At 42.1% G+C, this 13,130-nt stretch overlaps 1 protein-coding gene across 2 annotated transcripts in view; it reads right to left on the reverse strand.

Moving 5' to 3' along the window:
- The window catches only part of oscp1b (organic solute carrier partner 1b), a 69,007-nt gene that overhangs the window by 16,491 nt on the left and 39,386 nt on the right, over positions 1 to 13,130 (reverse strand). For both annotated transcript variants that reach the window (XR_013580025.1, XM_078566911.1), the window contains exon 5: positions 2,385 to 2,488. Coding sequence is in view for 1 of the 2 variants with exons in the window: in XM_078566911.1 (XP_078423037.1) it covers positions 2,385 to 2,488 (104 nt within the window). In the remaining variant the exon portion in view is untranslated. The remainder of the gene's footprint in view (positions 1 to 2,384; positions 2,489 to 13,130) is intronic.

Here is a 13,130-nt window from a genome sequence, read left to right on the forward strand (position 1 = left end):
ATGATAGTTGGGGAAGTTTTCCATTCCTAGCTCTAGAACGGAAAGCCTTCCCATTTGGTTACACAGAGGGAGACTGGTGTTTCTATTGCCTTATTTGCATCCAAGATCAGGATATTAGTGGAACGACAATCGTATGGCATCAAGAACACCTGTTGGTTTGCCCATTCTGATTTTGGGCGAACCTTAATTTCCCAGAATCTCACAATTGTTACAGCACAGGAGGAGGCCATTTGACATATTGTATCTATGCTAGCTCTCCTTAGGAGCAATTTACCTAGTGCCATTCCCCCACCTTTTCCTGTAGTCCTCCATATTTTTCCTTTTCAGATAACATTCCAATTCCCTCTTTAAACACCTGTGCCCAATTGTTCTCGATCCTTCCACCAATGCTTTTCCCTATCCACTCTGTCCAGACCCCCAAGAACCAGAGGCGACAGATTTAGGGTAGTTGGAAAAAGAAGCAATGACAACATGAGGGCAAACTTGTCATGCAGCGAGTAGTTGAGATCTGAGATGCACCGCCTGAATGTGTGGTGGAGACAGGTTCAATTGAAGTATTCAAGAGGGAAGTAGATTATTATCTGAAAAGGAAGAATGTGCAGGGTTATGGGGAGAAGGTGGGGAAATGGCACTAGCTGAATTGCTCCTTCAGAGAGCCAACACAAACACAGGCTAAATGTCCTCCTTCTGTATGGTAACCATTCTGAGATTCTGTAACCTATATGAACAAGCCCATTACAATATACTGAACAAATCTTAGTTACTATAGAAGTCTGACATCAGTCTAACATGATTACCTGGTACAATAATAGAAACAACCAGAAGAAAAACTAACTGCATGCAAATAACCATCACCTGCAAGTTCCCCTCCAAGCCATACACCATCCTGACTTGGAACTAGATCACCTTCACTGTTGCTGGATCAAAATACTGGAACTCCCTCCCTAACAGCACCGTGGGTATACCTATGCCACATGGACTGCAGCAGTTCAAGAAGGTGGCTCACCACCACCACCTTCTCAAGGACAATTAGTGATGGGCAACAAATTCTGGCCTTACAAGCAACACCAACATCCCATGAAAGGATAAAAAAAATTCAATAAGATAGAAGTAAAATATTGTGGATGCTGGAAGTCTGAAATAGTCTGAAAGGTTGGAAAGCAGTAGAGATTAAATGACAAAAGCCAAAGCAAAAGACAGAAAGCAAATGATTCAAGATTCTGCTATTCACAACTCCTGACAAATGATTATGTTTCTTTCGTTGTCCCACTCACTTTGGTCTTGTACCATCAATCCTTTAATCACTCCAAGCTATCATAGACCTTCCCTTTTGTTCTTCTTCCCACCTTCCTCTCTTTCACTTGCTTGAAACCTATTACACTTCTAACATTTCCCAGTTCCGGCGAACAGTCATTGGTCTGAAAAATTAAGTCTGTTTCTCTACAAATGCTGCCCGATTGACAGAATATTTCCAGTATTTTCTGTTTTTAATCTTTGCCAATTGGCACTGAGCTTCTGAAAACAAGTCATTAATGCAAATTAAAACCAGTAAGGGCGTCACCAATGATCCCCGTAGCAGTCTCATTACCACCTCTCTTCACCCTGACTTAACTCCGCTGACTACTATTCACTGCTTTCCAGGTTGCAGCTAAGTTTTTATCTGAGGCCCCATTGCTTTTCTAGCAACCCTTGTGGGGCGTTTTGTCACAGGTTTTCTGGAAGTCTAGATACATTACATCATAGGATGTGCAATAGTCCTATTTGCATGTTACCTCCCAAGGAAGACCAAGCAATTGGTCAGGCAGGATCTTCCCCCTTCTGAATTGAAGTTGGCTGCTGTTTACTAAGCTATCATCGTACAGGTAACCCTTGAGTTTGCTCTTGGCAATTTAGTACATTATTTTATGCAGATATTAGAAGAACTTCTACATACAAAGAGTGATAACTATTTGGAATGGTCTTTGGGGTAGGGTAGTGAAAACAAAAATCTTGGATTCATTTAAAGGACAACTCCAATGATATAATGTGAAAATACAAGTTTCTTTTCATAGATGGTGAACTAAGGATGGACCAGATGGTTTCTCATCTATATCTGTCTTGTGATGTTGTGTCTGCTCCATAGAAAGATGACTAAGCAACAGTCAACAAAGACCTATAGTGAAAAATTGCCATAAAACTAAACAGGTCACTTATTTGCTGCCTATGGCCATGGAAAGAATTTGGAGAGAAGCAAGGAATAAGAGATCATAAACAATTGAAGCAAACAGTTTTCCTTCTTCCACAATAAAGATCAAAGCCAAACTGATGGGAGTGTGTATAGGGAATCGTGAATGCAAAAAGTTATAGTGAGCAGACAGCTGTGGGATTGAGACTATTTAACTTACTTAATCAGTCCAGGGATCTCTGTTCCCCAAGGAACAGGCCCAGAAATTGGCAGCACAAATCGGCCATTAGAATTCTGAACTTTATCCTTCAGAAAGATGGACACCTGTGGAGATAAATTATGGCCTGGTAAATAATGATGGTTGATAAATGTTAAATAGCGATGAAATCACATCTGCAAGCATACACTGCATAGGATAACGTAAGATAAATGGCACATTTAGCCCTACCAGTTAATGCCATGTTTAAGTTGGACTTGAGACTCCTCCCACCTTTGCTCATCCAAATCTATCACTGTACTCCTCTATTCCTTTCACCTTCATTTGCTTGTCTAGCTTCCCCTTAAATGTATCTGTACCAGTGCTTCCCAAACTATGTTCCAATACAACTCATTGTAACACTTGAAATTTAATACAATCCCAGGTGCCAAAGGTAACTTGGCAATACAGCAGAATAGTAACACTCAGTATATAATTATTAAAGTTCGTGTATTATAGATCAACATATAACATCACATGAACAAAAAAGTGAGATTGCCGGTCGCTAAATCAGTGTCTGCCTCCATACTGCCTTTCTGGGGAACTTCTAACACATAGATGTAGATGCATAGTTATGTTAAAGCATGCCTGATCAGAGTAGCCTCAGTTAATAAAAAGTGTCTAACTCTGTGGGTTCGTCTTGTGATTGGTTCAGAGTGTAGCTGACTAACAGAGTGAAGACTTGGAGTTTGGTGAAAGGAGAGTTCTGTGAAGGGGGAGAAGGAGTTGTTCATTTCCTCTTCCTATCATTCTCACCTGATAGAAGTTGGTCCTTGCTCTACTACAGGGAAAGGAGCTAGCTGTTTGGTGGGTGTCTGGCAAGTGGGTAAGTTCTATTCTATCCCTAAGGTTTAAAATGGTACACATTTGGTGTTAATAAAGTTAATAAAATATATAGGAAAGCAACATAAATAAGTGATTAATATAATTGAGTAATTATTTAAAACACATTAAGGATGTTAGAATATGTGATGCATCGAGGCTGCAGCATGTGGGAGCTCCTGGATAACATTGTGATCCAGGGCAAACACGTCTGCAATAAGTGTTTGCAGCTTGAGGTACTTTGGCTCAGAGTCATTGAGTTGGAGGCTGAGCTGCAGACTCTGTGACATATGAGGGAGGGGGAAAGTTACCTGGATGCTTTATACCAGGAGGCAGTCATACTACTTAGGATAGGGTCTTCTGATTTGGTCAGTGGCCAGGGACAGGAGGGTGTGACTGCGAGTGAGGCAGGTAAGAGGACCCAGAGGGCAGGAGAGCAGGAATGTGAGCTTCTGCAATTGTCCAACAGGTTTGAGGTTCTCTCAGCTTGTTTCGATCAGACTGGGGGCTGGAGTGTGGATGAGCAAACTGACAATGGCACCATGGTACAGGAAGCCATCCAAGTTGGGGGAGCAAAAAGGAATGTAGTGGCAGTAGGGGACAGTATAGTAAGGGGGATTGACACTGTTCTCTGTAGCAAAGAGCGAGAGTCCTGGCTGCTTTGTTGCCTGCCCAGTGCCAGGGCTTGGGGCATCTGCTCAGGGCTGGAAAGGAACTTGCAGTGAAAGGGGGGAGGATCCAGTGGCCGTGGTCCATGAAGGTAGCAACGACATAGGCTGGATGAGGAAGGAGGCTCTGCATAGTCAGTATGACGAGCTAGGCACCAAATTAAGAAGCAGAACCTCAAAGGTAATAATTACTGGATTATTACCTGAGCCACGTGCAAATTGGCATAGGTCAAATAAGATTAGAGAAATGAATGCATGGCTCAAAGACTGGTGTGGCAGAAGTCGGTTCCTGTTCGCGGGGCACTGGCACCAGTAATGGGGAAAGTGGGATTTGTAACATTGGGACAGTCTACACCTGTTCCATGCTGGGGTTTGTGTTCTCGCGAGCTACATAACTAGGGAAGTAGAGGGGGCTTTAAACTGAATAGTGCGGGCAAGGGATCAAATTTGGGAAGATGTGGTAAACCGAATAAGGGAAATGATAAACAGGCTGTGACAGGGTCAGAGAGTACAAATCTAAGAGTAAATCAGCAGATAAGGCTAGATGCCACAAAATTTATAAAAGGACAAAACTAAAGGCTCTGTATCTAAATGAATGTGGCATTCAAAGCAAAACAGATGAACTGAACAGAATGTGAACTGAAAAGAGCAAATAGAAATAAATAAGTACGATCTGATAGCCATTACAGAGACATGGCTACAGGATGACATAAACTGGGACCTGAATATTGAAGGGTATGTGACATTTAGGAAGGACAGGAAGTTAGGAAAAGGTGGAGGGATGGCTCTGTTAATTAAAGATGGTATTAGCATATAAGAGAGGGATGACCTAAGTTCAGGAAACCAGGAACCTAAGTTCAGGAAACCAGGATGTAGAAGTGGTTTGGGTTGATATGAGGAATGATAAAGCAAGAAGTCACTTTTGGGAATGGTGTACAGGCCCCCTAATTGTAACTACACAGTAGGACAGAGTATAAAAGAAGAGATAATGTGAGCTTGCCAGAAAGGTAAGCAATAATCATGGGGGAATTTTAATCAACAAAAAGATTGGAAAAATCAGATGGGCAAAGGTAGCATAGAAGAGGAGTTCATGGAATGTTTTTGGGATAGTTTCTTAGAACAGCACATTCTGCAGCCAACTAGAGAGCAGGCTATACTAGACCTGGTATTGAGCAACGAGATGGGATTAATTGATAACCTTCTAGTGAAGGCACCCCTAGGTAATAGCGATCATAATATGATTGAATTTTACATACATTTTGAGGGAGAAACGAGTGCTTCCAAGACTCGTATTTTAAACTTAAATAAGGGCAATTATTAGGACATGAAAGCAGAGTGAACTGGCAAATGAGGTTAAGGGATATGTCAACAGAAGTTTAGTGGCAGACATTTAAAGGGATATTTCAGAATACACAGAATATATACATCCCAATAAGAAAGAAAAACTCCAAGGTTAGGGCCTGCCATCCGTGGTTAACTAAAAAAGTTAAAGACAGTATCAAACTCAAAGAAAAAGCATATGATTACGCAAAGACAGGTGGCAGGTCAGAAGATTGGAGAGAATATAAAGAACAGCAAAGAATGACAAAAAGATTAATAAGGAGGGAAAAATTAGAGTATGAGAGAAAGCTAGCTGGTAATATAAAGATGGATAGTAAAAGTTTCTATAGATATTTAAATAAGAGTTAACAAAGTGAGCATTGGTCCTACTGAGTTTGCGTCTGGGGAATTGTTAATGGAAAGTAGGGAGGTAGCAGATGAATTGAACAGGTATTTTGCTTTGGTGTTCACTGTGGAGGACACAAGTAACATCCTGGAAAGAGCTGTAAATCAGGAAATGGAAGAGAGGGAGGAACTTGGGAAAATTACAATCACCAAGGAAGTGGTGTTAAGCAAATTGTTGGGGCCGAGGGCTGACAAATCCCCAGGTCCAGATGGACTTCACCTAAGGTCTTGAAAGAAGTGGCTAGTGAGGTAGTTGATGCACTGGTTTTAATTTTCTAAAATTCCCTAGATTCGGGGAAAGTTCCATTAGATTGGAAAATAGCAAATATAACTCCTTTATTTAAAAAAGGGGAGGGAGAAAACCGGAAACTATAGGCCAGTTAGCCTAACATCTGTCACAGGGAAAATGTTAGAAGCTATTATGAAAGGTGTTATATAAGGGCACTTAGAAAAAATCAAGTCAGCATGGTTTTTCAAACGGGAAATCATGTTTAACCAATTTATTGGAGTTCTTTGAAGGAGTCACACGTGCTGTGGTTAAAGGGGAACCAGTGGATATATTGCACTTAGATTTCCAGAAGGCATTTGATAAAGTACCACATCAAAGGTTATTGCAGAAAATAAAAGCTCATGGTGTAGGAGGTAACATATTGGTTTGGATAGAAGATTGACTAGCTAACAGTAAGCAGAAAGTTGGCATAAGTGGGTCTTTTTCTGCTTGTCAGGATGTGATGAATGGTGTGCCACAGGGGTCAGTGCTGGGGCCTCAACATTTTACAATTCATATAAATGACTTGGATGAAGGAACCGAAGGAATGGTTGCCAAATTTGCTGATGACAAAGATAGGTAGGAAAGTAAATTGTGAATGGGAAATAAGGAGGCTACAAAGTGACATAGACAGGTTAAGTGAGTGGGCAAAGATTTGGCAAATGGAGTATAATGTGGGCAAATGTGAAATCATTCATTTTGGCAGGAAGAATAAAAAAAGGTTATTACCTAAACGGTGAGAGATTGCAGAGCTCTGAGATTCAGAGAGATCTGGGTGTTCTAGTGCATGAATCACAAACGGTTACTATGCAGGTACAGCAGGTAATTAGGAAAGCTAATAGGATGTTATAATTTATTGTGAGGGGAATTGATTACAAAAGCAGGGAGGTTATGCTTCAGTTCTACAGGGCATTGATGAGACCACATCTGGAGTAGTGTGTACAGTACTGGTCTCCTTATTTAAATACATTAGAAGCAGGTCAGAGAATACCAGGAATGGGCAGGTTGTCTCATGAGGAAAGGCTGGGCAGGTTAGGCTTGTTTCCACTTGAATTTAGAAGTGTAAGAGGCGACTTAATTGAAACCTTTAAGATTCTGAGGGGTCTTGACAGGGTGGATGTGGAGAGGGTGTTTCCTCTTGTGGGAGAATATAGGACTAGGGGGTCACTGTTTAAAAATAAGGGGTTTTCCATTTAAAACAGAGCTGAGAAGAAATTTTTATTTCAGAGGGTTGAAAGTCTTTGGAACTCTCTTCCTCAAATGGCAGTGGAAGCAGAGTCTTTGGATATTTTTAAGGCAGAGCTAGATAGATTCTTGATTAACAGGGTGTGAAAGGTTATCAGAAGTAGGCAGGAATGTGGGTTGAGATTACATTCGGATCAGCCATGATCTTACTGAACGGCAGAGCTGGCGCGAGGGGCCAAGTGGCCTACTCCTGCTCCTAATTCATATGTTTGTATGTGGTTACTTGCCACTGCTGGAATAACATGAGGGGGTGGGAAATTAACTTGATTTTATTTATCACGACCCCTTTGCTGTTTCTGCAACTTCAATTGTGGTGGCAACCCACACTTTGGGAACCGCTGATTTATACTATTCACTTCAACCACTCTCATCACTATTTGGGTAACGAAGTTTCTTTTGAATTCCCTATTGGCTATCTTATACGGGTGCCCACCAGTTATGCACTTCCCCACAAGGGAATACATTTTCTCATCTGTCGTGAAGCACTATCAATGTATATAATATTTTGGAAAATATTTTTCCTTTAAAACAGAGGCTTGGTCTGCGAGGATGTCTTAATTAGGTTAAAGCCAGCTAGACTGGGTGCTTTGCTATGTAAGAGATAGCGTGCATTTGCATTTTTTGAACAGAGCATTCAAGAAGTGGGGTGAAAACTTGACGCCTTTCTAGCAGCTACCAAGCAATATGTTTATATTACTAATAAAATTGGTACAATGAATGGGATTTCATTGTTAAAAGGTAAAGTTCAAAGACGTTGTTGATACAATGAGAATTAACATTCAATGGGGCTGGTAGGTATAACCTCAGTAGTTTCCGGGTGTGCAGGCAGAGGCAATGAAAGATCAAAAGGCAGCTGCAAGCCTCCAACTAGCTCAACAATGGAAAGAACCTCGATTTGAGTTTGTAAGGTGAAAATGCTTTGCCTGGTGTTTTGGTTAAGTCTATGGGTTGCTGTTGCCTTAATGGAGATTAGCTTGGGAATTTGTTAAAAGTTATGATAGTAGTAATTTGTAGCCACGTGTACACATATTTTAACCTGTGTAAATTAATAAAATGTTTCAATTAGTTAATGTAAAGGCTCGAGAACTGGTGGTCTGATTCCTGAGTTTAGAGTTGCATCTCAAACACAACACTTAAAATGATTGGTTACGACAGTTGTTTAAAGTTTCCCTCTAGGATTTTTAAAATAACTCCGCTTTACCAACTGCATGGGTCATAACAATTGGGGGCTCGTCTGGGATAAATTATATTTCTAATTCCTCGATTGGTTAGGAATTGGTGGATCGTAAAGCTTACGAGTACGAGGTGTACTTTGAATTCAGGAATTGGTGAGGTATTCTAGAGGTGGTGAGACTGCAAGATGGCTTTGGCAATTGCTAAGGCTTGTCTGGGAGTAGAGGAGATAGCTCTCAGTGGGTTGGAGAAAATAACCAAAAGTAAGTTAACAGAGTTGGCAGTAAATTACAATTGGGGTTACCTGCAGGAGCTAGGAAAGCTGATATAGTTAAAGGTATAGCACAATATCTACAGTTGGAAGTGAAATGTGACACTAGTGAGTCACAGCTGGAGGTAGTGAGACTTCAATTGCAAACGAAAAAGCTTGAATTAGAAGCAAAGGACAGAGAAATGGCTTTTAAAAGGGAATTAGAAATTGTTAAGATGGAGGAGGAGGAAAGAGAAAGACAGAGAAAGAGAATTCCAACTGAAAATGCTGGCAGTTAAAAAAGAGATGTCAGTAGGTGAGGAAGGATTTATCTCTAGAGTAGAACCCAGTAGGGATATGTTTAAATTTGTACAAGCTCTTCCAAAGTTTGAGGAAACAGATATTGAAGCATTCTTTATTTAATTTGAAAAGCCAGCAAAACAGATGAAATGGCCACAGGAAAACTGGACATTATTATTACAATCTAAGTTATTAGGTAGGGGGCTTGAGGTATATGCTTCACTTCCAGAAGAAATGTCGGTGAATTATGATGTGGTGAAAAAAGCTATTTTGAGTGCACTTGAGTTGGTTCCTGAAGCAAACAGGCAGAAATTTAGAAATATGTGAAAACAGACTGGGTAAACTTATATGGAGTTTGAAAGAGTAAAACATAGTAATTTGGACCGGTGGATACAGGCGTTAAAAATATAGACAACATTTGCAGCTCTTAGGGAAATCCTTTTTTTGGAAGGATTTAAAGATTCAATCCCTTCGGTAGTGAGAACTCATGTGGAAGAAGAGGGTTGATTCTGTATGACAAGCAGCAGAGATAGCTGATGATTATTAGTTAGTTCATAGAGCTAAACCTTTATTCCGTCACCCTTTCAATTTGGAAAAGGATTAAAAAGTGGGAAGGTGAAAGGAAGGCAAGTAGTTAGGGAAGAGAAGGAGTAGCTGGAAGTTCCCAGGAAGTTTTTCTCAGAACAAAAAGGAAGGTGCTGGAGGTAGAAGTGACATTCAAAAATTGAGGTGTTTTCATTGTAATAAAGTGGGGTGCACAAAGTCAGTGTGTTGGAGGTTGCAGGAAAAGTCTGTAGGAATTATTGGGGTACAGAAAAACTCTGGAAGTAAAAGTACTGTGGGTTCTGAGGTTCAGGCAGAGGAGAAACCAGTGGTTTGTGGCCAGGTGAAACAGGGAGAATCAGTGAAAGGTAAAGAAGTGGGAATGTGTTCACAGTTTATTCAAGAGAATTCTGAGGAGCAGGTTGCAGGAATGTTTAAAGATTTTGTGTGTGTGAAGGGAAAGTCTTTCCATGTGTACAGGGTGGAGTAGGTAAAGATGTTAAAATATTAAGAGACACAGGGGCTAGTCAATCCTTAATGTTGTGGGATAGTGATATTTATTGTTCAGAGGGAGTGTTGCAGGAGGAGGTAATATTAAGGGGGGTTCATGGAGATGCTAAAGCTATTCAGTTGTGGAAGGTAAATTTAAAGAGCAAATGGAAGAATGGTGAAGTTATGGTCGGAGTGGTGGAAAAATTGCCCATTGCAGGGGTTCAATTTATTCTGGGTAATAATATAGCTGGATCGCAAATGTGGGTGATGCCTGTGGTAGTTGAGCAGCCTGTAGAAGTGTTTTCAACAGAAGTACTGAGAAGGAACATCCTGGATTGTTCCAGTGAAGCTCAAGGCAAACTGCAGGAACAGCACCTCATCTTCCGACTAGGCACTTTACAGCCTTCCGGACTGAATATGGAGTTCAACAATTTTAGATCATGAACTCTCTCCTCCATCCCTACCCCCTTTTGCCCAATAATTTATATAGATTTTTCTTTTCCCACCTATTTCCATTATTTTTAAATGTATTTCCATCCATTGTTTTATCTTTACCTTTTAGCCTATTTCGATCCCTTCCCTTCACCCCACCCCCACTAGGGCTATCTGTACCTTGCCTGTCCTGCTTTCTACCCTTAATTAGCACATTCCTCAGATAATATCACCACCTTCAACGCCTCTTTGTCCTTTTGTCTATGACATCTTTTGGCTATCTCCACCTATCACTGGCCCTCTATCCAGCTCTACCTGTCCCCCCCACCCCTTAAACCAGCTTATATTTCACCTCTTTTCTATTTTTCCTTAGTTCTGTTGAAGAGTCATACGGACTCGAAACGTTAACTGTGTTCATCTCCGCAGATGCTGCCAGACCTGCTGAGTTTTTCCAGGTATTTTTAGTTTTGTTTTGGATTTCCAACATCTGCAGTTTTTTGCTTTTATCCTGGATTCTTTCCTGATTGTGTTATAACAAGATAAAAGGCCCATCGGGAAGAACAAAATAAACAAGATAAGCAGGCAGTTCAAAGGCAAGAAGAAAGTGTCAAAATCCAATTAGCTGGCACTGTATTTGATAACATTGCTCAGGAGGAAGGAATGCAGTTCAGTTCAGCTGATAAAAACAAAAAGCTAAAAGCTACTGCGGATGCTGGAAATCCAAAACAAAAACAGAATTACCTGGAAAAACTCAGCAGGTCTAGCAACATCGGTGGAGAAGAAATCAGTTACGTTTCGCGTCTTCACGACACTTCGACAGAACTGAGTATAGTTAGGAGAAAGGTGAAATATAAGCTGGTCTAAGGTGGGGGGGCGGGGGGAGAGAGAAGTTGAGGGTGTGGTGATTGTGGAGATAAGCAAGCAGTGATAGGAGCAGATAATCAAAAGATGTCACAGACAAAAGGATCAAAGAGGTGTTGAAGGTGGTGATATTGTCTAAGAAAAGTGCTAATTAAGACTGGAAGACAGGATACTCAAGGTACAGCTCTAATGGGGGTGGGGTGGAAAGACTAACAAAGTTTTAGTTTTAGATTTAAAAATAATGGAAATAGGTGGGAAAAGAAGAATCTATATAAATTATTGAAAAAAAAGGGAGGGGGGAGAAACGGAGTGGGGATGGGGGGAGGGGGAAGTTTAAGATCTAAAGTTGTTGAATTCAATATTCAGCCTGGAAGGCTGTAAAGTGCCTAGTCGGAAGATGAGGTGCTGTTCCTCCAGTTTGCGTTGGGCTTCACTGGAACAATGCAGCAAGCCAAGGACAGACATGTGGGCAAGAGAACAGGGTGGAGTGTTAAAATGGCAAGCGACAGGGAGGTTTGGGTCTTTCTTGCAGACAGACCGCAGGTGTTCTGCAAAGCGGTCGCCCAGTTTGCGTTTGGTCTCTCCAATGTAGAGGAGACCGCATTGGGAGCAACGAATGCAGTAGACTAAGTTGAGGGAAATGCAAGTGAAATGCTGCTTCACTTGAAAGGAGTGTTTGGGCCCTTGGACGGTGAGGAGAGAGGAAGTGAAGGGGCAGGTGTTGCATCTTCTGCGAGGGCATGGGGAGGTGCCATAGGTGGGGGTTGAGGAGTAGGGGGTGATGGAGGAGTGGACCAGGGTGTCCCGGAGGGAACGATCCCTACGGAATGCCGTCAGGGGGGGTGAAGGGAAGATGTGTTTGGTGGTGGCATCATGCTGGAGTTGGCGGAAATGGCGGAGGATGATCCTTTGAATGCGGAGGCTGGTGGGGTGATAAGTGAGGACAAGGGGGACCCTATCATGTTTCTGGGAAGGAGGAGAAGGCGTGAGGGAGGATGCGTGGGATATGGGCCGGACACGGTTGAGGGCCCTGTCAACGACTGTGGGTGGAAAACCTCGGTGAAGGAAGGAGGACGACATGTCAGAGGAGCTGTTTTTGAAGGTAGCGTCATCAGAACAGATGCGACGGAGGCGAAGGAACTGAGAGAATGGGATGGAGTCCTTACAGGAAGCGAGGTGTGAGGAGCTGTAGTCGAGGTAGCTGTGGGAGTCGGTAGGCTTGTAGTGGATATTGGTGGACAGTCTATCATCAGAAATTGAGACAGAGAGGTCAAGGAAGGGAAGAGAAGTGTCAGAGATGGACCATGTGAAAATGATGGAGGGGTGGAGATTGGAAGCAAAATTAATAAATTTTTCCAGGTCCCGACGAGAGCATGAAGCAGCACCGAAGTAATCATCGATGTACCGGAGAAAGAGTTGTGGGAGGGGGCCGGAGTAGGACTGGAAGAAGGAATGTTCCACATACCCCATAAAGAGACAGGCATAACTGGGGCCCATGCGGGTACCCATAACCACACCTTTTATTTGGAGGAAGTGAGAGGAGTTAAAGGAGAAATTGTAGCTTTTAGCTTTTTGTTTTTATCTCTGTGTTTAATTGACTGCCACCTCTCTTCAAGAAATGCCCTCTCTGAAGAAGTATGGTTCTGTTCTCCGACAGGATTTCCGCCTGTCTCTTCTGCCCTGCTCACCTTCATTGCTTTCCATTTCTCTCCTGGTGTTTGACAAGGTGTTTACTAAAACCCGCTTTCACAGCCATATCTCCTTTCTCAGTGACTGTCTCCGTCTCCGACTCACCCCACGTGGATTTCAACTGAAATTCCATCCCTCTTGTTTCGAACCCACCCAGGATTACAGGTATCTCCGGGACATAAAACGTTTCTCGGACTGCTGTTCCCGTCGCATTCTGAGATCCACACTCAGTGCCATGCGCC

The sequence above is a fragment of the Cetorhinus maximus genome, chromosome 21, assembly GCF_964194155.1.
Source record: "Cetorhinus maximus chromosome 21, sCetMax3.hap1.1, whole genome shotgun sequence".
NCBI lineage: Eukaryota > Metazoa > Chordata > Chondrichthyes > Lamniformes > Cetorhinidae > Cetorhinus > Cetorhinus maximus.